This window comes from Camelina sativa, chromosome 5 (assembly GCF_030686135.1).
Source record: "Camelina sativa cultivar CO46 ecotype springtype chromosome 5, ASM3068613v1".
NCBI lineage: Eukaryota > Viridiplantae > Streptophyta > Magnoliopsida > Brassicales > Brassicaceae > Camelina > Camelina sativa.
This window is the reverse complement of record NC_141884.1, coordinates 37911344-37935667: the sequence shown is the minus strand read 5'-3', so window position 1 is coordinate 37935667 and position 24324 is coordinate 37911344. Positions and strand designations below refer to the sequence as shown.

Genomic DNA, 24324 nt, shown 5'->3' with positions numbered 1-24324 from the left:
AATTATCATTAATTGCCGTAAAAAATCTTAACAAAATATTCTATAAATATGACATATTAATTTCAAAGATATTGTTTTGTCCTAAAGTTTTGGTAACTTATAAAATTAAGTACTTATTATAGATTAATCGTATAAAATTAACATTTACTAAAATGTTAACAATAAAAATTAAATCAAATCATCATTAACTGCTAGAACAGACTTAACAAAAATATTTCAGAAACATCGGATATTGGTTTAGCAAATATTGATAGGTCCTACTGTCCTAGATTTTGGAAACTATTACAATTAATATAATCTTTTGAGTGAATATAATAGTACATTCAAATTTATACTAACTACAATTCTTTCAAACTTTTTAAATATATTCTTTAATTAGCATAATTAATAATTAATAGAAATGATACAAATCTCATAATATCATAAATATATTCCATTATTTAGTTTGCAATTGCGTCAATCCCAAAAGCACAATTGGAATCATATTCTTTTTGGAATCATATTCTTTATATATACAATCTTAATTTCCAAATTATCTTATTTTCACAGATTTTCTAAACTAATTCCATCACTACCTTCATTAGCATATTCAGATGTTATATATCATATTCATATGTTTAAAAAAATATATTATATTGAGATGTTTAAAGATTAAATTATCCTAACCATGTTTAAAAGGTAAATTGTTCTTATTTTACAGGATTGGGACTCATTTGAGAAATTGCAACTATACAAAATTTTATTCTTATAATGGTCAAATTGTTAAGTTTCTTATACAACCTATGCTCTTATTTATTTACAACAGGTTCAAGAAAATTTTATTGTTGATGCAACTACATTTTCTTCCAAGCAAGAAGCAATGGAGCAAAGGAATTCTGGATGATGAGAACTAAGGGGAATGGCCACACATAGAAAAAAAGAACTAAGTAATTAGAATTTTTAAATGTGAAAAATATTATCTTGGAGACAACTATAGTTAACTATACTATTCATATATTTTATTGAGCCAAATACTATGTATTTTCTTACTTAAGGGAAATAATACTTGCATGTGTCACACAAGTTTCTTTTTAGTCGGTATTATGGTTTTTCTAAATGAAATTTTGGTAATTTTCATTCTCATTTATATTGTATGATGTCCTTACGTAATTATTTTACTCTCAATTGTACTCTTAAAATTTTTAATATTAAATATGTTTAATTTCTTCTTCTAATCCTAACTCATCATAATACCATTTACTCAGATTGTTTTTTTTTATCTTTTATTTTATTCAAACTTCTTACAATAATATTGGAAATGAAAATGAAAATGAATAGTATATACAATCTGTTATGGATCGTAGTATCCACAAATATTCTTCGTAGTGCTATTGTTTTCAGTTTATTTCTTTTTGTTATATCAAAACTCATTATATTATTATTTATTATATTTTTTTATTATTTAATACTATTTTATCCTAACTCTTTACACAAATATATAGTTTCCAATAATCAACCGTGATATAGCAAAATAAAAATGTAACATATTTCAATCTGTTATGAATCGTATATATCCATAAATATTTCCCCGCGCTGTAGCGCGGGTCCGATCCTAGTTAGTTTTTTAAATGAAAAACACTCATTTTTAAGAGATGAAAACACTCATTTTTTAACCCATGCAAACCGATGTCCTTGCGGTACAAAATTTTTGTTCAAGTAAATACCATCAGTTCTAGCAATCCATGTGCGTGTTTGACCACATCGTTTTCTAGCAGCACCTCTGTATGCTCTCCATATGCTCTGATGATACTCCATTTTTGGACCTTGCTTCAAGTGACAAGCCCATACTATTCTTTTGGCATGAACCTCTTCAAATTCAAAAGCGAATGACTCATTGAATTTCACATCACGTGGACCCATTTTTTTGTTTTGGTTGGATGTGCAATCGACTTTGAGAATGCTACCACGACCGAGTTCGTTTCGTAGTTTTAAAGTGTTTAGGGCGCAGCCAGAGCCTCCACATCGTTCAAGCTGACTATTAGAATTACTACACACAATACCTTCATTCAAACCAAAACACATAGTAATAGCTAATACAAAAACTATAAGATGATTCATTTTTTGGATTTAAAATGTAATTCGGAGTATATATGAATCTAAAAGCAATGTAATATTTGTAGTTTTTTTGTTGTTGTTGGTGATAATAAAATTCAATGATTAGAGTAATAACTAAATTTAATCATAGATATAAACCACTTAAATCTATGGTCAAGGAGAATTAGGTGTCGAAAAGTAAGGTCAATCAATAAGATTAAACGAAATGAATTACTTTTGAAAATAAATAAATTAAAGGTTAGAATATACGAAATAGGCATAAAATGCAATATCTACGAACTGAGCTGCATAAAATATGTACATTTGTATTAATCTCAAACTGAAATAAAAAGAAAGCAGAGCACAATAATTAGGTAATTAGCACGATTAGAAAACTGAGTCTATATTTATTTATTATTTTTTGGGTCAAATTTATATAGAGATTACGTTCAAAATTTCCTGATGTGTAAACCTAGAGAAGACTCCATCTAACGTAAAAGGTTTTACGTACTGTACTCACACTGAAACCTCTTTCTAAAATGGGGTTTTTTTGTTTGTCAAAAACTAACATATTAACTTTTTATTGTTGAAAAATAAGGTATTTTATTATAACTTTTTGTATTGTCGAGATATTTTTAAAAAATTGTTTTAAAAACTTGTTGTTTATAAAATTAAGGGCAAAAGAAGATTTAAGTATAAAAGAATAATTGGAAAATTGTAATCAAGAAAAGTATGCATATCAATATAGACCCAAAAAAAAATTGTCCTTTTATTGTCAATATCCCCAAAAGGGTTTTTAATTTGGTAAAAAACTATGCGCCAAAAGATTACGTGAACTTGCATAAAAGATAGTAATAAAATTCTGATCAATTTACTAATGATTATGATTACTTATTAGTATATATGAAGACCATTAGTGTTGTTGACGCAATTGCTATATATACTACTATTATATAGGAGTAATATAGTTTATTAGAGCTTCTTCAATGATTGCCTCTATATTTTACTCCAAATATAGAGATCTCTAAAAATAGAGTAGAGGTTTACTCCAATGGTTATTCTATTTCTTACTTTAAAATAAATAATTTAAGGTTATTATATATGTTTATCTTGTTCTTAATTTCTTATATAGTTCTTTAGTTCTAAAATCTACAAATTATGTCTGTTTATTTAAATTTTAACAAAAAAATCAAAAAAATTAAAATATTATTAAAACTAAACTTGAAAATAAAATTTTATTACATCTCATAAATAGAAATCAAATGACTAATACATTTTTTGTTTAAACACTATCATTAGTGTACTTTTCCCACAAATGATCAATTAAAGCGTTTCAAAGTGAAAAATGAGCGTCTCTATCTTTGATTTGTCTATATCGAGCAAGAAATTCTTGAAATCGAGTATTTTCATTATCCGCTATTTCAACTTTGGGTGCTAGAGCTTCTCTTCCAGCTTCAATTGGCGCATTAAGATCACGCTCATCTTCGATTACCATGTTATGTAAAATTATACATGTAGTCATTAAAGAAACAAGTTGATCAACAAGCTCCTTCGGCATCTACTTCATTCGGACAATATTTTGATAATCTTAATGGATCCGGAAGCGATTTACCAGATTATTAATCACTAGTTTATGATGTATTAAGTTTATTTTGGTAACAACTTGTTTTTATTTGAGCTTTCTATTTCTATTTTAATTTATGGCACTAGTTATGTATTTTATATTTAATGTTTGTTATATCATTCTATTTTCTAAGTTAAATATATGTTATTGTTGTGTTTTAATTTAAAATAATATATTTTTGTTTTTCTATAAAATTATATAAGTGTAAATTCCTATTAAATAATTTTTAAGGTATAAAATGATAAAATATGATAATTGAGGGATTACTTTGTAAATAAAAAAAATCTACTCTAAAAGTAGAGAAATGAACAGTATTACTCCAAAAGTCCACCAACCGGGCATAGTACCTCGTTAGCAGAGGGCCCTCACAGCAAAGCCCATTGCCAAGGCTAGACCCCCAGCTTGAAGTAACACTGTTTATTTCTCTATTTTTAGAGTAGAATATAGAGTACCATTGGAGATGGTTTTACTCCAAATATAGAGTTTGGAGTAAGAAATATAGTACCATTGGAGATGCCCTAAGTTGAGAAATTAGAATGGTAGAGTTGACTTGTTGAGTTTTTCCATTGTGTTCCTACTTTTCTTAGACGAGTATGTTACCGCGTTCAACATTTAAAGTTAGACGGCCGGCCATAGCTTTATACTATAAGATTCTTTTGAAAGTTAACCATACCTTTTTGTTTTACACGTTCATAATTATAATAATGTTCCATACATTTGATTATGATTAACAATTTAGCATTACCATAAATTTTATTCATATTTTGTGTAGCACAATGGTGATGATCCACTATCATTTGATTTCATTCCCTATTCCTTTGACCAATTGAGATTACGTTGGAAATTATATATATATATCTTATAAAATAAAAGAAGGTTTTTTCTAACTTTGTCTAACAATGTGACATTTTGCACTCTATATTTGTGACACATGTCATTCTCAATAATTTTACATTTAACATTCTATTTTTTTTACTTTATTTTATTTGTATCTTATATGGTGTATAGTTTGTTAAAAAATATATAATTGTTGTATAGTTTGCTTTTTGAATTTCAACATTGTTACAAAAATATCTTCCTTCCATTTTTTAGTTTTAGCATCTAATATATTTCATAATGAAATCATACATCATAGAACCTAAAAAAAATATACTGATCAATCCAACTAAAAAATATAAACAAATTAAAACCAAATAAAAGTAGAAAATTGTTTCATACTTTTAAAGTAAAAACTGAAACCAAATTAACTTATGATAGACTAATTTAAAAATATAGAATATTTTCAAATATATATATACAAATCATATTATATTCAATAATCATATATCATGTATTAAAGATACAACTCAAATTTGTATTTAATAGTATCATATAAGTTACAGTTTGACTGTCTTTAAAATATATGTACTAAAAAAATGGTATCAAACATAATTTTTTTATCTCCCCCAAGAAATAATAGAAAACAATAGGTTCAAAATTGATTTATTGTTAATTATACTATTTATTTTAAAATGATTAGAAATAGAGACAATTTATAGAAGAAAAAAATATGTATATTAAATTTGACACACTTTTATTTTCATGAATTACTATAAAAAATTAGTTAGACTTAGAGTATAAGATATATGTTTTGTGATATCGTTTTAATAAATTATTTTAAAATTGACTTATCATATTAAAATTATTTGTTGTTAACTATTACTTTTAGATATGAAAATAAAATTAATATATAGGACAACATAATTTATCTATCAAAGTAAGGTATTACACTTTTTTCTTAGAATATTTATCAGTTTTTTTTTCTTCCAAAAAAACTATACATAAATTAATTTATCATAATTATTTAACAAACACACAAAAATTAACTAACTTTGCTGTAACTAATTGTCCTATAACTATAAAATGAATTCATACACTTCAAAGTAAAAACTGAAACCAAATTAATTTATGATAGACTAATTTAATATAAAAGATTTTCTAATATATAAAAACCTCACATTATATTCAATAATCATATATATTGTATTAAAGACACAACTCAAATTTTTATTTAATAGTAATTTATAAGTTATATTTTGATTGTGTTTAAATTATATTTACTAAAAAAAACATAATAGTATCATAACATAATTGCTTTATCACCCTATGATATAACAGAAAACAATAATTTCAAAATTTAATTTATTGTTAATCATACTATTTATATTAAAATGATTAGAAGTAGAGACAATATATAGAAAATAAAAAATATATTAAATTTCACACACTTTTATTTTCATGAATTTTTATAAAAACTGGTTAAACTTATAGTATAAGATATATTTTTTTGTGATATTGTTTTAATAAATTATATTAAAATTGACTTATCATATAGAAAACTATTTTTTGGTTAACTATTACTTTTAGATGATGACAATAAAATTAATATATAGGACAACATAAAATTATCTATCAAAAAAATTAGGTAAGATCTTACACTTTTCTTTCTAGACTAATTATCAATTTTTTATTTTCTAAAAATATAAAAAATATAATTTATCTTAACTATTTAACGAAAATACCATATATAGTTGACTTTGCTATAAGTAATGGTTTTATTACTAAAGTAACATACTGTTTAAATAATTTTACCAATATATTATAATCAAAAATATTTAATAATATTCACTTTAACTTTCCTCTTTTTTATGATCCTTCTATGAAACACTATATAACATATATTAATTATAAATTGTAGTTGCACTGTAGTATTATGAATATTATATTTTTAAGACATATATTAACAATTACATTTGTACATTTCATATATAATTGAATAAAAACTTCATTTTATATTTTAAATTAATAATGTATATATAAACCATGTATAGCGTGGACTACTTTCTAGTATATGTATACACGTATAATATTTTTGTTATCCGTTGAGTTTTTAAGGAATCCTATTAATTCGTTCGGTATTCGATATTTGTTGGTTCGTAGAATTGAATTTTTCCGATGATTGATTTCAACGTTCCCAAGTTCCAAAACTTTGTATTTTTTTACAACCCAATCATATAAAATGTGAATTCATTTAATTGCCATAGAACTTTGCACTCTTCTTCTAAGTTAATAATCATTGAAACCATATCTTAAAATGGGAATGTGTGTGTTTTTGACTTCCAAGGCGTCATCAAAAAATATTTCTAGAAAGAACAAAAAAGATAGCAATACCACTACTTTTTGGACATAGTCAACGATAACATCAACCGCACCAGCTCCATTTAATAAGTCCCATCTTCACGAAAACGAGTATAACTAAAATTACCTAAAACACCCTTTTATTTTAACGTATTGTTGAATAAGTCAATTCCATTAACAAGGGTATTTTAGTCATATTTGTAAATAGAACCGACCCGGGAAGACGTAGTAGAAGAAGAAGAACAGATCAACTAATCTCTGCTTCAACTAAACATTATTACCAAAACCTCCAAATTCCCAAATATATTAAAATACCTACCAAATTACGAATTTATATACTTTTTAATTTACTTAAACTAAACCTTCCGTTTTAAGTTCCTGAGATCTTTGGGAATTGATTTTTTTTTTTTTTAGAGAAAATAAACAAAAACGTTACTTTAAAAAAAATTCAAAGTATTCATTTTTTTGTTGTTGTGTATGTGTGTTTCCTTTATTGATCTCTCTGTAAATGAGCTAAATCGTTAATGGCTGCCATGTTCATCAAGAAACCATGGCCTTTTCCTCTTCATCTAACCCTAATTTTCTTCTTCTTCTTCATCGTCCCTTCCTTTTCTCAATTCGATTCTCCTCAAAATATCGAAACTTTCTTCCCAATTCCACCACTCTCCCCTGTTTCACCACCGCGTATCTCACCGTCGTCAAACTCATCTCCGCCGTCGAATAATAATAACTCCTCATCTTCCGATAGAAGCACGATCTTAAAAGCTGTCCTCATAACAGCAGCAAGCACCGTACTTGTAGCAGGAGTTTTCTTCTTCTGCCTTCAGAGATGCGTCGTCGCGAGACGGAGACGGAGAGACAGAGTCGGACCAGTAAGCGTCGAGAACAATTTACCTCCGTATCCTCCTCATCCTCGGACGACCGCGGCGTTGGCGACGACGACGAGTACGACTTTGGCTAGAGAAGGTTTCACGCGGTTTGGTGGTGTGAAAGGTTTGATACTTGATGAGAATGGTCTCGATGTGTTGTATTGGAGAAAGCTACAGAGTCAGAGAGAGAGAAGTGAAAGTTTCAAGAAACAGATCATCACCGGAGAAGAAGAAGAAGAAGAAGAAGACGAGAAAGAGGTCATCTATTACAAGAACAAGAAGAAAACAGAGCCCGTCACTGAGGTTCCTCTCCTTAGAGGAAGATCATCAACTTCTCACTGTGTAATCCATAACCAAGATCATCACATCCCGGTGAAACAGAGTGAACCTGCACCACCGCCGCCTCCACCACCGCCAATTCCGTTGAAACAGAGTGCACCAACGCCACCGCCACCTCCTCCGATTAAGAAGGGTTCTTCACCATCGCCACCGCCACCTCCGCCGGTGAAAAAGGTCGGAGCTTTATCGTCATCAGCTTCGAGACCACCACCTGCGCCGGTTAAAAGATCAAGTGGAGGAGAGGGTTCGAAACAGGTAAAGCTGAAGCCTTTACATTGGGATAAAGTAAACCCTGATTCTGATCATTCAATGGTTTGGGACAAAATCGATCGTGGCTCATTCAGGTATGTATACACACTTACACAAATCTATATTTCAATCATTTGAAAAATAAAACCCTAATTTTTTTTGGTTTTGTACTTTTCAGTTTCGACGGCGATTTAATGGAAGCTCTGTTCGGATACGTTGCCGTGGGGAAGAAATCACCAGAACACGGCGATGATAAAAACCCTAAATCATCATCACAAATCTTCATACTTGATCCGAGGAAGTCTCAAAACACAGCGATTGTGCTCAAATCATTAGGTATGACACGTGAAGAGCTTGTTGAAGCACTCATGGAAGGAAACGATTTCGTGCCAGACACGCTTGAGAGGTTAGCTAGAATAGCTCCGACGAAAGAAGAACAATCAGCGATTCTTGAATTCGACGGCGACACGGCAAAGCTTGCAGATGCAGAATCGTTTCTGTTTCATCTTCTTAAATCCGTGCCAACCGCGTTTACGAGACTGAACGCGTTTCTCTTCAGAGCTAATTACTATCCTGAGATGGCTCACCATGGTAAGTGTCTACAGACTTTGGATTTAGCTTGTAAAGAGCTAAGATCTCGTGGCTTGTTCGTCAAGCTTTTGGAGGCGATACTTAAAGCTGGTAACAGAATGAACGCGGGAACCGCGAGAGGAAACGCTCAAGCGTTTAATCTAACCGCGCTTTTGAAACTTTCGGATGTTAAAAGCGTTGATGGGAAGACTACTCTGCTTAACTTTGTGGTGGAGGAAGTGGTTAGATCAGAAGGGAAACGTTGCGTTTTGAATAGACGAAGTCATAGCTTAACACGAAGCGGTAGTAGTAACAGCAGTGGCGGTAATAACAGTGCTCAGGTTATGTCTAAAGAAGAGCAAGAGAAAGAGTACTTGAAGCTTGGTTTACCAATCGTTGGAGGGTTAAGCTCTGAGTTTTCAAACGTGAAGAAAGCTGCTAGTGTAGACTATGACACAGTTGTTGCAACTTGCTCGGCGCTTGCGGTTAGAGCGAAAGATGCAAGAACGGTGATTGGAGAATGTGAAGAAGATGGAGGAGAAGGAGGTAGGTTTGTGAAGAAGATGATGACGTTTCTTGTGACAGTAGAGGAAGAAGTGAAAAAGGCGAAACACGAAGAGAGGAAAGTAATGGAGCTAGTGAAACGTACAACGGATTATTACCAAGCAGGAGCTATTACAAAAGGGAAGAGTCCTCTTCATCTATTTGTTATTGTTAGAGAGTTTCTTGCCATGGTTGATAAAGCATGCTTAGAGATTATGAGGAATATGCAGAGGAGGAAGATTGGGAGTTCTGTATCGCCTACTTCGCAGCGGAATGCGGTGAAGTTCCCTGTTTTGCCTTTGAATTTCATGTCGGACAGAGCTAGGAGTGATTCGGGTGGGTCGGATTCTGATATGTGAGTGTCTAGATTTGTTAATTTGTAAATAGTAGGATCATTTTGAGTATTGATTGTCACTGAAAGGTATTGAATTGTTGATAGATTTGAGACAGTACTCCAAGGCATTGGGACTTGAGTATACTTTTGTTCCATATAAGTAAACAATTTTTCTTGAAGTTCTTTTTACATATATGTTTATGAACTGTTTGATGATTGTAAATGTGAAAGTGAACATTATAATATTACACACTAGTAAATAGCTAGTCTGAACTTAATTAGCTAGGTTTATTGAAATTAGCTAGTTCTGATGTTTTCGCATTTGGACTGTTCATGTTGGAGATTACTTGTGAGTTGATGAGAGGCTAGGGCACAGGTGTGTTGAGGAACAAGTAACTTTGGTTTTGAAACTGGGATTGCTTTGCTCGCATCCAGTGGCAGCCACTAGACCAAGCATGTCAAGCGTGAACCAATTATTAAACGGTGTAGCTAATCTCCCTCATAACTTTCTCTCTAGTGGACGTTAACTAATGATCATTTATATTGTAGAGTTGAGATCGCAGAAAGAGAATGAAATGGTTGATCCTCTGTTTCCATTAGTATTTCTCTATATTAAATCTAGGATATCTTTTAGAACATATCCACCCACCACTAGTTTCATCGAAAAGGTTTTCACCAAACAAAAACAAAAGTAAATCGAATCTTAAAAGACTTCACAAGAATATAACTAAATAACCACGAGGTGGTGAGCTAGTGGTTCTAGCCTTGGTGGAAGAGTCGCCCCAAGCGCAAGAATTGCTCAGCTTTATCCCTTTGGCCACATGGGTATGAGTCCATTGCTTACGGCCCATTTGCATAACCGGGGGACCCTACCCGTGGGATGCCCTTTCTCAGAGAGATTAGTCTCGGATCCTTCATGAGTCTGAGGATTTACTCTCTGAGTTAACAAAAAAAAAAAAAGAATATAACTAAATCAAAAATTAGTGCAGGTAGGGTTGTTCCCAAACTTAGTGGCCTTGGTTTCAGAACCTGGCTCGAACCGCAACGTGGTTTCATTACACACATAGCTAACGAATTATGTATGTATGAATCAAACAAGGTTGCTTCTTTGTTTCCATTAATAGTGACAATCGAAACATCTTATATTAAATCTAGGAAATTAAATAAGCAAAGTATAATGGTAAATAATCAAGTTATAAACCAAAATAAATATCCTACTATATTAATATTGAGAAGTACAAATATGAAACTAACCTTAAAATGTGTAAAAAATTACATTCAATTGCCATTAGAAAAAATTAATTAAGCTTAATTAACTAATTTAAATAAATATAATTAAATTAAAAATAAAAAAACACTCACATGTCAAATTAAAAAATCTAAAAAAATCTAAAAAAATATTTTCTCTCTCTCTCTCTAATAAATTATGGACGAAATTAGTAAATTTTTTTTAAATATATAAACCAATCAGAATTTTAAAAACTAAGATTTTATATCCAAGTATACAATACAATTATTTTTAATAACTAAATTCGAAGATTTTGTTAAGATTTCAAATTATGATTTTCCTATCATCTTTATTTTATTTTATTTACAAATTGTTTAGAACTTTCATATAATACTTATAATTAATAAAATGCATATTTTTTTCTGCATATGTTGTGATTTGAATTTTTTAAAACGAAAATATATTACTCAATGTATGAAAATGTGTGTTTTAATTTTCACATTGGCGGACTGGTAAAACTAAATTTATATAGATGATAAATTAATATTTTTTATTTTCTCACAATTATAACATTAAAATTACTATTTTATATTTCACATAATATGATACAAATATAACAAATAAACAATATAAAACTGTAATAATACGTCAAAAATAAAATACTATAATATTCTAAAATAATTAGTATTCAAATAGACTAATAAATTTTTACATAACAATTTAAAATAAATATTATCTCAAACTAAATTTTTATTATTATATTATAAAATTTTTTTTAAAGTGTTGACCCGTGCTTTAAGCACGAGATATATTCTATTTTGTCAATTAACTTAAAGAACTCTTTTCAAATAACCTAAAAAGTTGGTGAAAAAAAGGAGAATAAAATCTATGCACGTAAAACCAATAAAAAAACTAGTCAAAAAGTAGTGCAGATAGGGACGTCGTTCCCAAACTTAGTGGCCTTGGTTTCAGAACCTGGCTCGAACCTTAACGTGGTTTCATTACACACATAGCTTATAACTCCCCTCTTCCCTTTTCTACAATCCGTAAGAAACAACTTCGATCCAAACTTCACTTTCCTCTCGTCTTTGATGTCTTTGATAATATTTTCGCCAATCAAACCGCCGATATCTTCTTCAGAGATAGCTGCTGAAACCCTAAGTTGTTGAGGCGAGCCGGATTTGAGATCGTTGTACCTATATTACATTCAAGCGATTTCAATCAGGATAGTTCATTAACAATTTTAAATAATACTAGAAGATTGAGTAAAAATATATACTATATATAACCTTTGTTCGGACGAGGTAACAAGAGTAATATTCTTGTAAAACAATGAAGCTTGAATGTCTCCTTGAAGACATATAAAGTGATCAGGAACCCTTATCAACAAATCCCAATTTGCAGTGAGACGAGTTTGTGTAATATTACGCACCGTAAAATCCATTGAAGCTATTTCTATATTCGGCACAGGACTTTCTAAGCTCACTGCAACATAAATCATTAAGCCAATGATACCGGCCACAGAAATAAAGAAGCAGACTACTACGATCATGTCGTAGCAGCAGCCTCGTGAATTTGTTTCTGTGTCTCCCATTGTGGAGCAATTGATTTAAAGATCGAGAGAGGGTTGAGATGGGAAGGTTTTTATATGTACTAGTGGATTATACCGGGCTAGAGGGTTAAGACGGAGTATATTAGATTTATTTACTATTTTGATATGAAGAAGATATATATTGTTTGTTATTTTGTAGATCCAAAAACAACTACACACATATTCATTAAATTTAAAAATAGACAAATGATAAACTGATATATATATATATTTTTTGTGCCAAGATAAATTGATCTCTTAAACTTAATATTTGACTTTACAAAATAAGATCTCTTTAACTTAACGTTTTGGTTTGTTTTAATTTTAGAAGCAATTTATTCACCTGACTACATATTTAACATTAATATACAATAAAATTTTAACGGCATATACTTTAAGTTATCATTTAGCTAATATATCACCATATATTTTTAATATAATTGTTTGCATGTTATTTTTCCCTAAAAACTTATGTAAATCGTTTCTTAAATTCAATGTTTCTATACTGAGTTGTATCTTCGTGGTTCTGTGTAATTTCTTTGTATATATATATTGAGTTGGAGGTTTTAAAAGAAAACACTTTGTTTTATTGACTTCTTTACAAATGGTAAAAAAGCAAAAATACAGTGATTATTTAAAATTATTTAACTTAGTTTTAAATTATTTTTAGTTAGTGAAAATCCCCCTTAGTTTAATATGCATATAGAAAAACTATCATGATGTTGTATTTAACATTGTAATTTAATTTGAACCAAAAAACATTGTAATTTTCATGCTTAGAGATTATGAGGAATATGTAGAGGAGGAAGATTGGGAGTTCCGTATAGCCTTCTTCACAGAGGAATGCGGTGAAGTTTCCGGTTTTGCCTATAAATTTCATGTCGGACAGAGCTAGGAGTGAAGGTGGGTTGGATTCTGATATGTGAGTGTCTAGATTTGTTATTTGTAAATATTAGGATCGTTTTGAGTATTGATTATCACTGAAAGATATTGAATTGTTGATAGATTTGACAGTCCAAAGCATTAGACTTGAGTATAATTTTGTTCCATATAAATGAACAATTTTGCTTGAAGTTCTTTACATATATGTTTATAAACTGTTTGATGATTGTAAATGTGAAAGAGAACATTATAATATTACACACTACTAAATCGTCTGAACTTAATTAGCTAGCTTTATTGAAATTTTTATTTTACATACTAGAAAAGAAGTAAGTTAATATGTCACTTTTTTTTTTTGTCAAACAAAGAGGAATGTCACCTAACATATCTCTTTATGGATGGAGCACAAAACTTTCAAATCTCTATGGATTAACTAATGCTCCAAACAGTTTGATGCTTGTACATTATCAATGGTTATTGACTTTTTTTAATTTCTCAATTTGGGTAAAGAAAAAGCATAAGCTTTTCAAATGAAGTAGGAGTTGATTTTTGTATATGAACAAAAACATAACCATCTCCCTTAGAGGAAGTTGGAGCTATCATTTCTTGGTTTCAAACTTTTTAATAATTTGAGCATTAAAGCAAAATGGCAACTTTACGGATGATGACAACACTTTCTCTGCCTTTTTTCCTTTTATAGCAACGCGTAGTCAAGAAGAAGAACGTGTTTAGCATGGACTAATCTTGATTAAGATAATATTACTATCAAATGTTTGCTTTAATGCTTATAAATAACAAACCAAAAAAGGAACAAATCCACAAATCAATCATGTCTCTGCTTCTAAAGATGTTGTTGTTCTTTCTTCTTTTCTTCCCTATGGTATCAGTTTCTCAAGGCTCAGACCCAACCGGTGGACAGTTTAGCTTCAACGGTTTCTTGTATACCGATGGAGTTGCGGATCTAAACCCGGACGGTTTGTTCAAACTCATAACTTCAAAAACACAAGGAGGAGCTGGTCAAGTTCTTTACCAGTTCCCACTCCAGTTCAAGAACTCACCAAACGGCAAGGTTTCGTCCTTCTCCACCACTTTTGTTTTCGCAATCGTTGCAGTACGTAAAACAATCGCCGGTTGTGGACTTTCCTTCAACATCTCTCCTACAAAAGGCTTGAGTTCTGTTCCAAACATCGATCAGTACTCTTCTTCTTCTAACCGTTCTGTTTCTGTTGAATTCCATACGGCCAAAAGCGATAAACCGGATGGTGGAGATATTAATATCGTTGGTATCAATGTCAATAGCTCGGAAACAGATAGAAACTGTTCAGCTGGTTATTACAAAGATGATGGTAGATTGGTAAATCTAGATATCGCAAGTGGGAAGCCAATACAGGTTTGGATTGAGTATAACAACTCAACTAAACAACTTGATGTTACAATGCATTCTATTGAGATCTCTAAGCCCAAGATTCCTCTGATTTCTCTGCGAAAAGATCTGTCTCCATATCTACGTGAGTATATGTTCACTGGCTTCACTTCAGTTGGAAGTCCAACTTCTTCTCACTACATTCTTGGCTGGAACTTCAACAATAGTGGAGCAGTTTCAGGTATAAATCTCTCTCGTCTTCCCAAAGTACCTAATGAAGAACAAGATCGACCGTTGAGTTCCAAGATGATCTTGGCGATTAGTTTAAGTATTTCAGGAGGTACACTTGTTATCGTCTTGGTTCTTGGATTTATGTTCTTCTTGAAAAGGAAGAAGTTCTTGGAAGTTATTGAGGACTGGGAGGTGCAGTTTGGTCCACATAGGTTCACTTATAAAGATCTCTTCACCGCCACGAAAGGTTTTAAGAACAGCGAGCTTCTTGGAAAAGGAGGTTTTGGAAAAGTTTTTAAAGGGACCTTACCATTGTCTAGTATACCAATCGCGGTAAAGAAGATTTCTCATGATTCAAGACAAGGCATGAGGGAGTTTTTAGCTGAGATTGCGACCATTGGCCGACTCAGACATCCAGATTTAGTTCGTCTTCTCGGGTACTGCAGACGCAAGGGAGAACTCTACTTGGTGTATGACTACATGCCTAAAGGAAGCCTTGATAAGTTTCTTTATAATCAACCAAATCAGATTCTTGATTGGCCACAGAGATTCAAGATCATCAAAGATGTTGCCTCGGGACTGTGCTACTTGCATCAGCAGTGGGTTCAGGTGATTATCCACAGGGATATTAAGCCAGCAAATATACTTCTTGATGAAAATATGAACGCCAAGCTTGGTGATTTTGGACTTGCAAAGCTATGTGACCACGGGATTGATTCTCAAACCTCTAATGTCGCAGGTAAGTTTGCGTTTTTGTGTAGATAATATAATCAATCAGTCAATCAATATCTTTGGAACTTATTTGAGGGTTTTGCTGTTACTGTGGATGCAAGGTACATTCGGATATATATCACCAGAGCTCTCAAGAACAGGGAAGTCAAGCACAAGTTCTGATGTTTTCGCATTTGGGGTGTTCATGTTGGAGATTACTTGTGGAAGAAGACCCATTGAGCCACGAGGATCACCAAGCGAGATGGTTTTGACTGATTGGGTACTAGACTGTTGGGACAATGGAGATATACTGCAGGTAGTTGATGAGAGGCTAGGGCATATGTATCTTTCGGAACAAGTAACTTTGGTTTTGAAACTTGGATTGCTTTGCTCGCATCCAGTGGCAGCCACTAGACCAAGCATGTCAAGCGCAATCCAATTCTTAGACGGTGTAGCTACGCTCCCTCATAACTTGCTAGACCTTGTGAATGCTCGCATAATCGATGGTGGATTTGATGCATTAGGTGAATCAAGAAAGTCTAGAGAGGCAAGTAGTAACGTTTCCGTGGTCATGACGGAATCGTTTCTCTCTAGTGGACGTTAACTAATATCATTTATATTGTAGAGTTGAGATTGTAGAATGAGAATGAAATGGTTGTTCCTCTCTTTCCATTAATAGTCTCTTTCCATTAATAGTTACAATCAAAATATATTATATTAAATCTAGGAGATCAAAAATAAAAATAATTATTTTGTTTTAGAACATCCACCACTAGTTTCATCGAAAAGGTTTTCACCAAAAAAAAAAAAAAACAAAGTAAATCGAATCTTTACAGAATTAAAATATAACTATATTAAAAATTAGAGCAGATAGGGTTGTTCCCAAACTTAGTGGCGTTGGTCTCAGAACCTGGCTTGAACCGTAACGTAATTTCATCACACACATAGATCCGTAAGAAAGAACTGCGACCCAAACTTCACTTCCCTCTTCTCTTTGATATCTTTGATAATGTTTTTTCCAATCAAACCGCCCATATCTTCTTCAGAGATAGAAGCCGAAACCTTAAGTTGTTGAGCTGATCCGTATTTGAGATCGTTGTACCTTTATGACATGCAAGCGATTTCAATCAGAATAGTTCATTAACAATTTTAAATAATAGTATTAGAAATTGAGCTACAAATTGAATAGAAGATTGTTATATAACCTTTGTGCGGACGAGGTAACAAGAGTAATATTCTTGTAAAACAATGAAGCTTGAATGTCTCCTTGAAGACATATATAGTCATCAGGAAGGGTTCTAGGGACCCTTATCAACAAATCCCAATTTGCAGTGAGACGAGTTTGTGTAATATTACGCACCGTAAAATCCATTGAAGCTATTTCTATATTCGGCACAGGACTTTCTATGTTCATTGCAATGTAATGAATAGAACTAATGAAACCGGCCAAAGGAATAACGAAACAGACTACTATGATCATGTCGTAGCAGCAGCCTCGTGAATTTGTTTCCGTGTCTTCCATTGTTCAGCAATTGTTGTAAAGATCGAGAGATGATTAAGATGGGAAGGTTTTTATATGTACTAGTGGATTATACCGGGATTAAGATGGAGTATATTAGATTTATTTACTATTTTGATATGAAGAAGATATATATTGTTTGTTATTTTGTAGATCCAAAAACACACACACACATATTCATTAAATTTTAAAATAGACAAATGATAAACTGATCTCTTTAACTTAATATTTGACTTTAAAAAAGAAGATCTCGTTAACTTAACATTTGTTTTAATTTTAGAAGCAATAATCACCTGGCTACATATTTAGTTTGTTATTTATTTCTTCGTCTCCCATTGTGCAATGATTGGTTAAAAAGAGAGGGTTAATATGGAGAAGGTTTATATATATTATATATATATGTATTTTAGTAGTGATATACTTATATAGAGTCAATATAATGATACGAACAAAAAAAACATGGAGATAATAATGAATGAGCTACACGATATTCAGTACAATCCTAAGTAGAAGTTGGATATATACTACTAATATAAAAATAAAATAAAATAATAAATATGAACTCTCTTTTAACAGAAAAACTAGATTCGGACTCGCACATACGTGCGGGGTTGATTTTAAAAACTAAATTTACTAACACATTTATAATTTATTACGTACATGCGGATTATTGTAAACATATTTTTAATAAATGTTATTAACATTCATAATCCAAACTTTTTTTGTATCAGTTTAGTATTTGATTTATTTTTAATTTGGTTTAGACAAAAAAATGATCAAATTTGTTTTTGTTATCAGTAAAAACAATTATATTAAAAAATAGTAACAGAAAGATGGTATGTCTAATTTAGGACATAAAATCCATCATGTCCTGTATATGTCTCATAACTATGGTTGATTTCTTTTTATCTATTATAGAACATAGTTTAATGTTTTTTCTTTTTCTTTTGAATATTTTTTTGACATTTTTGTGTTAGATAAATTGAAAAATATGTTACATAATATATTGGAAGCATTAATTTATTTTAATTCTAACATGATCCTGGATTTTGATTTTTGAAAATTTTTAATCTCATCTTATTCCTCCTTCCATCCCGTTTCCGTCCCATTATTCTTTTCTCATTTCCTCAAAATCATGTTCCTATATATTTAGCACACAAATACGTAATAGTTTGATTCAAAACAAAATAAAGTATTTGATGAAGAAAAATAATTTCTTTGAAAGATTCAGTTAATAGAATCACACATACATGCCGTGTCAGTTAACATTCTTTTATCTCTTGTTTTGTACATGCTTATGCTAGATAAGCTGAAGAAAAAAACATATTTAAAATACTGTTGTTTTACTTTAGTTGTAACATGTTTTCGGATCCGCACATTTATGCATTGATAAAATGATAAGTTATAAGTAGTTTCAAACGTATGTATATCTTAATTCAGTATCCAAGATTTAAACATACTGTATATATGTATGTAATACATATGTTTGAAATCATAATATAAAATCATAAATATTGTTTACAGATATCTCACAATATATAACCAAATTATATTTTTATACATATATACAATTTTGTATTTAACTGCTCGATTTTAATAGATACTGATTTAAATTATTTCTATAAACATTTAGATGATTTTGTATATTAGGTAACATCATAATTTCTTGTTTCCGGATATATCTCAAAATATAAAATCAAATTAAATAAGTTTACATATATACAATTTCGAAATTAATTGCCCAAATTAAACATATACATAAATATCAAAATTATTGTTTCCTTAAATTGTTTACGCAAAACTACTTACTTTTTTTGAATTTTATTGCAGATGCTTGTTTTGATTCTGTTTGGATACAGGAGTATGAAAAACAGCTCTGAACAGTTAATACATAATCCGAACAGAATTAATCCAAGGCATATAGGATCTGTGCATTTTTATTATCAAATTTACTTTAATGTCCCTTTTGTATTATATGCTTTTTAATTTATTCAGGGTCATTTTATGTCATATATTTCAGAATTCATTTTGCCTTGTAAATAATGCTTCCCTTTTAATACTATAGATAAAGAGATATATTTTAATAACTAGAATGTTGGTACTCGCCGCTTAGGTGATTAAATCATAGACCGAAGCGAAGCCAGAAGATCAGATATAGAGATGGATACTGCTAAAAAGAGAGACGTCGGAGATATTTTTGGTTGAGTTTAAATTCAGTATGATTAAACACATTTTTTTTTTTATTAAGACATCTAGTAACTGAATTTCATCATCATGTCATGATCGATGATGTTTTGGTACTCAAATTATATGTAACAATACTAACATGGCAAAAAAGAAACGGTAAACGCAAGCTTATTAATATTGGTATGCTCATATAAGCTTAGCTTGATACAAAACATAACATCATGATATAACAACGACACCCCTCAAGTTGTTGGTGAACAGCTAAAACAACAAACAAAAGGAGTAGGTAAAAGGGGTCAAATGTTTGATGAGTGTAGTAGCTTGGATAAAGCCACAACTATAATAAAAGAGAAATTCACGAAATGACGTGGCAATTTGTAATTTCATAATCCGTAGTCAACAAGCCCAAATAAATAATTGGGAGTTATGAGAAAGAAGAGACGAGAAACGAAATCAAAATTCACAGAGATGATGATGATGATGTCGGCGGCGGCGAGCCACGTAAGAGTGCTGCTTCCGTTACACCAGCAGCGATGGTCTATCTCAACCGGATCGGAGATTTTCCGACTGAGTCAAACAGAACCGAGGCGATTCAAGCTGACGATCGCAACGACTGCGACTGCGAAGTACAAGGGGACGAAGATGAGAGAAGAGAAGCTATCGGAGATGATAGAGGAGAAAGTGAAGGAAGCGACGGAGGTTTGTGACGCGGGGACGAGAGATCAGAGGAGTGTAGAGTCGCGTGGGACAAAGTTGAAGAGGTCTCAGTTGATCTTTGGTCTCTCGGCATTCCATGTTACCTCTTTGCCGGTGTCTTATTTCTCTCTGTTTCCTTATTAGGGTCTATCTGTAATTTTCTTCTGATTGTTATATGTTTATAGGGTATTTTTAAGCTTTGATTTCCTCATTGGTTTCCGCAAGGAATGATCTCAATTGGTATGTTTCATTTTTGTTATTATTTCTCTTCTATGTGTCTTCCAGCTGGATTTTTGTATGTCTACTAACATGGTTTTTGTATTGAATATATTGGACAGTGCCATTGGGAAGTCTTCAACATTATTTTGTCATGTTATATGCTTATGATTGTGGTTATTATTTTTTTTTTTAATGTGAAGTGTTTAATCCTACTCTCATATGCTTTTGATGGTGGTTTAGATGCTAATCACTTCTGTTTGGGATGGTGTTTTCTCTTTCTTTGTGAATTCATTATCTTCGTACATGAATTTATATGATGCAAGTAGAACTTCTCTTTGGACTTGTTTGCCTAGATTCCTTTCAAGTCTACAAGTTGTCTCAACAGGGATGAACTTGGGGTTCCATCTTTGGTTGTTCAGGTGTAATGAGCGTCTTTTTCCTGGGTTAGATTCTTGGTATTTAAGAGAAGTAAGCTGTGAGTTCCTCACTGGTTGCCTCTAGGATTGATCTCAACTGGTATGTTTCATTTTTGTTATTGTTTTCTCCTTTGTATGTCTAATTGTATTTTCCCATGATTTCTTCATCAATCAGCTTACTCTGATTCGTTTGCAATCTACTCACAATGAGATGAAAGATGATCATTACATCCTTTTAAAATGGGTTTGTACTTATTTTCTGTCTTTTTCATGATGGATGTGTATACTTAAGTAGAGTTTTTGCATTGAACATCTTCAAGTTTTTTAGGTTTTCAGGTTTCATTCCTTCTTAGATCTTTTGCTATCTGTTGATTTATATATATTGCCTGCATTTTGAAGTGTAATGTTCCTCATCTACCTCGTTCAATTCGCATTTCTGCTTATGCCTGATTCTTTTGTTAAGTCTTTTTCATAGATATTTCAGGTTACTACTTGGTTTCTTCCTTGTTTAACCATTTTAGGTGTGCTACATCTATTCCTAGTTTTTCTTTTTTTAAATCTCAATTTTACATGCTTGTGATGGTAGCTAATCTATTTATGAATTGCTTCCCATCATAATAGGTATGTTGAGTATGTGAAGGAGCCAGACTCCCTTTTTGATTTTTTGGCATCGAAGATTGAATTAGTATTTATAGATGTGGTTTTTTTTTTTTCACTTCTTCTGTTTTGGTCACCACTATATTTGAGGGATATGTGATCAGCTTTCCTTCCTTGTAGTCGCAGTTTTGGATTCCTGCGTGTAGATCGTTGGGTAACAATAGTCCCTGCCTTTCAGAAGTCTAGTAAACTTGTATATTGAGATATAGACGATATACTCGTTTCGTATCCCTTACCTTGTACTTGATATTAAGAGAAGAGAATGTGTCTTCTGTAGTAGCTGCCCCTATCCGTTTGTGTCTCTCTACAGCTTATGTGTGAGATCCTTCTTTAAAAACAAACAGAGGAGGCAGACAGACTATGAAGAATATACAAACAGGTTTCAGAACTTCAATAGGAGGGCTTGCGAGTGGGCAATCTGTTGTTATTTTTTTGCCTCAGAGTTCATCGTTGTAGCATTGTTGATTTTTAATCTCTTCTCAACTGGTAGCAATCAAATGCAGCAGACAATATAACAACCCCAAACTGCACATAATACTCTATTTTTTACAGTTCAAAGGCAGTGTCAAAATTACAAATCATTGATATGTTGACTAAAATTGAACTCCATAATCACTTAGTTTCCTAAAAAAAATTCAACAAATATTTATAGATTTTATGACCAAAGAGAAACTCGTTTGAATAGATTTCCGGTTTAGCTTAACCTTTGGTATATACTATTTGGTGTTTCTGATTAGTAAATTCTCATTTAATCTTCCTTCCATTGAAACTTTTGTTCAAGTTTCAAAACTACACAAAGCGACATCTTTTGGGAATTGTTCATGGATCTATCGACCGGCGCTGGACCCAAGTAGATGAAGCATCTGCTTGCGGTCGTAAATTATATAGGCATATAATCGGCTTTTTCTCCAAGAAATGTTCCTTTGTCCTAGTGGTTTGTTCCCTATACCATAGTCTTAACAGATAAGGGTTCAAATCCCTGTCATGCGTTTTTAAAAAGAGAATTTCGGTTTTTTTATTTTAACTTTTCCTGCTTTTTTTAGCTCGCCGGAGTGTTGGTTTTCTCGGCGATACCCTTCACGGCGGTTAAAGCAATTGCGAACAGCTCATTGGAAGCATCTTTGCGGCGGAGATTGGAAGAGAAAAAGAAAGAAGCCGTTGAGAATTCTTCAAGATTCAAAGCTAAAGCTCAGAAGGCATATTAAATACTTTGTGGATAGATTATATAAACATTAATTTGGCTAATCAATATTAATTCTCATCATCTTACAAATTTTCTTGGTTTGTTCTTTGTAAGTGTGCAGCAAGTGGTATGGAGAAGAACGTCCCCGTTGGTTTGGTCCAGTCCCATATGATTATCCTCCATACCTTACAGGAGAACTTCCAGGGGATTATGGATTCGACATTGCAGGACTTGCCAAGGATCGTTTGTCTTTTGATAAGTACTTCAAGTGAGTCCTTCTCTTTTATAATTTTTTTTAACCTTGTTCTGTTTTAGTTTACAACTTAGAATCTAACTGTGACTGTTCCTCTTGTTTTGTTTTCTTCTACCAAATCATATGAGAAATATTCTGTTGAAGTTGACCATTGTTTTTAGTAAATTAGTAGTTAAGTCCTAGCGCTTGTTTTGCAGCTTTGAAATACTTCATGCTCGTTGGGCCATGCTTGCAGCGTCGGGTGCTTTAATCCCTGAAATATTTGATCTCACGGGAACTTTCCATTTTGCTGAACCCGTATGGTGGCGAGTTGGTTACTCGAAGCTTCAGGTTTCTTTCAGTAATTAGCTCTCTTTTTTTTCAAACTTCTTTCCCCATCTAGTATCAAATTCCTAGTCAGAAGCATGACCACGAAGAGGACGCCTTTGTTTTTCACCAGGGAGAAACGTTGGACTACTTGGGCATTCCAGGGCTGCACTTAGCTTGAAGCCAAGGTGTCATTGTAATCGCCATTTGTCAAGTACTCTTGATGGTAATACATTTGAGAGACATCAAATACACATTTGCTTCATCTCGTACATAAATACACCCTCTTCAAAAAACCTTTATCCTCCCGCATGCATACAGGTAGGACCGGAATATGCAAGATACTGTGGCATTGAGGCGTTAGAGCCACTGGGAATATACTTGCCAGGGGACATAAACTATCCCGGAGGGACGCTTTTTGATCCCTTGAACCTCTCTGAGGACCCGGTAGCTAGCTTTTGAAGATCTTAAGGTTAAGGAGATTAAAAACGGGAGACTAGCTATGGTCGCGTGGCTTGGATTCTATTCACAGGCTGCTTTCACTGGAAAGGGTCCTATACACAATCTTGTTGACCATGTCTCTGATCCTTTACATAACAATCTGGTAGCCATGCTTCTTCAGACATGAAGAGACTACTTTGTATGTACATATGTCAAAAAGACAATGCGTGTATATGTTTAATACCATATGTTACGTAGTATATGATAACTATAACCAACACATATATTTCTAAATACTAAATCCTGTAATTGGCAACTTGAGGAATTTGAAAAAAAAGAACAATCAATATAATGTGTATGTGTTGTTTTAAGTCTTAAACAGGTTCATAATATAGGACGATCGATATATGTGTTCCGGTTTTGTGGATTCTGAAACGAGTGATCACTAGTATAATGGGATATTTTTATTCCCTCTTTTGTAAGTTGAAGCGCATCGTTATCACTTGTTACAACTTACAAACTATATACTGTAAACACGTTTTATATATGGTATGGTGTCTTATTAAATTGGGACATTGGAGTCCAAAGAAAAGGAAGATGATGATGACTCACGAGTCATGATCATGACCAAGACATTCTATTAGTTTTTTTTATGCTCTTTAC

At 32.0% G+C, this 24324-nt stretch overlaps 3 protein-coding genes, 1 long non-coding RNA gene and 2 pseudogenes across 4 annotated transcripts; 4 read left to right on the top strand and 2 right to left on the bottom strand.

Annotated features, from left to right (window-relative positions):
- Positions 1–7113: 7113 nt before the first annotated feature.
- On the top strand, positions 7114–9957 carry LOC104788104 (formin-like protein 8). The gene is made up of 2 exons (XM_010513790.2): positions 7114–8426; positions 8510–9957. The coding sequence occupies exons 1-2, from the start codon at positions 7399–7401 to the stop codon at positions 9801–9803; spliced, it is 2322 nt and encodes a 773-aa protein (XP_010512092.2). The 5' UTR covers positions 7114–7398; the 3' UTR covers positions 9804–9957.
- A 794-nt stretch (positions 9958–10751) lies between these two features.
- On the bottom strand, positions 10752–12536 carry LOC147944878 (uncharacterized). The gene is made up of 3 exons (XM_087512826.1): positions 12296–12536; positions 11982–12202; positions 10752–10807 (listed from the first exon to the last, which is right to left on the bottom strand). Exons 1-3 carry the CDS (start codon positions 12505–12507, stop codon positions 10752–10754), a joined length of 489 nt encoding a protein of 162 aa, XP_087368952.1. The 5' UTR covers positions 12508–12536.
- Positions 12537–14308: 1772 nt separating this feature from the next.
- Positions 14309–16506, top strand: LOC147944877 (putative L-type lectin-domain containing receptor kinase V.2). The gene is made up of 2 exons (XM_087452826.1): positions 14309–15812; positions 15907–16506. The coding sequence occupies exons 1-2, from the start codon at positions 14309–14311 to the stop codon at positions 16386–16388; spliced, it is 1986 nt and encodes a 661-aa protein (XP_087308952.1). The 3' UTR covers positions 16389–16506.
- Positions 16507–16588: 82 nt separating this feature from the next.
- On the bottom strand, positions 16589–17284 carry LOC104789754 (uncharacterized; annotated as a pseudogene).
- Positions 17285–19929: 2645 nt separating this feature from the next.
- On the top strand, positions 19930–21754 carry LOC109133136 (uncharacterized). Its single transcript, XR_015557883.1, has 3 exons — positions 19930–20426; positions 20525–21342; positions 21443–21754. It is a non-coding gene; the product is annotated as an uncharacterized LOC109133136 (long non-coding RNA).
- Positions 21755–21838: 84 nt separating this feature from the next.
- Positions 21839–23848, top strand: LOC147944876 (chlorophyll a-b binding protein 7, chloroplastic-like; annotated as a pseudogene).
- Positions 23849–24324: the final 476 nt, after the last annotated feature.

What these genes read in the sequence shown, in the direction of transcription:
- LOC147944878 (XM_087512826.1), bottom strand. Translation starts at nt 12,507, where the DNA reads ATGATTTATGTTGCAGTGAGCTTAGAAAGTCCTGTGCCGAATATAGAA. An exon ending in GTTACCTCGTCCGAACAAAG is followed by an intron (nt 12,203 to 12,295) that starts GTTATATATAGT and finishes AATGTAATATAG; the next exon opens with GTACAACGATCTCAAATCCG. An exon ending in CACGTTAAGGTTCGAGCCAG is followed by an intron (nt 10,808 to 11,981) that starts GTTCTGAAACCA and finishes GGTTCGAGCCAG; the next exon opens with GTTCTGAAACCAAGGCCACT.
- LOC104788104 (XM_010513790.2), top strand. Translation starts at nt 7,399, where the DNA reads ATGGCTGCCATGTTCATCAAGAAACCATGGCCTTTTCCTCTTCATCTA. An exon ending in ATCGATCGTGGCTCATTCAG is followed by an intron (nt 8,427 to 8,509) that starts GTATGTATACAC and finishes TGTACTTTTCAG; the next exon opens with TTTCGACGGCGATTTAATGG.
- LOC147944877 (XM_087452826.1), top strand. Translation starts at nt 14,309, where the DNA reads ATGTCTCTGCTTCTAAAGATGTTGTTGTTCTTTCTTCTTTTCTTCCCT. An exon ending in TCAAACCTCTAATGTCGCAG is followed by an intron (nt 15,813 to 15,906) that starts GTAAGTTTGCGT and finishes TGTGGATGCAAG; the next exon opens with GTACATTCGGATATATATCA.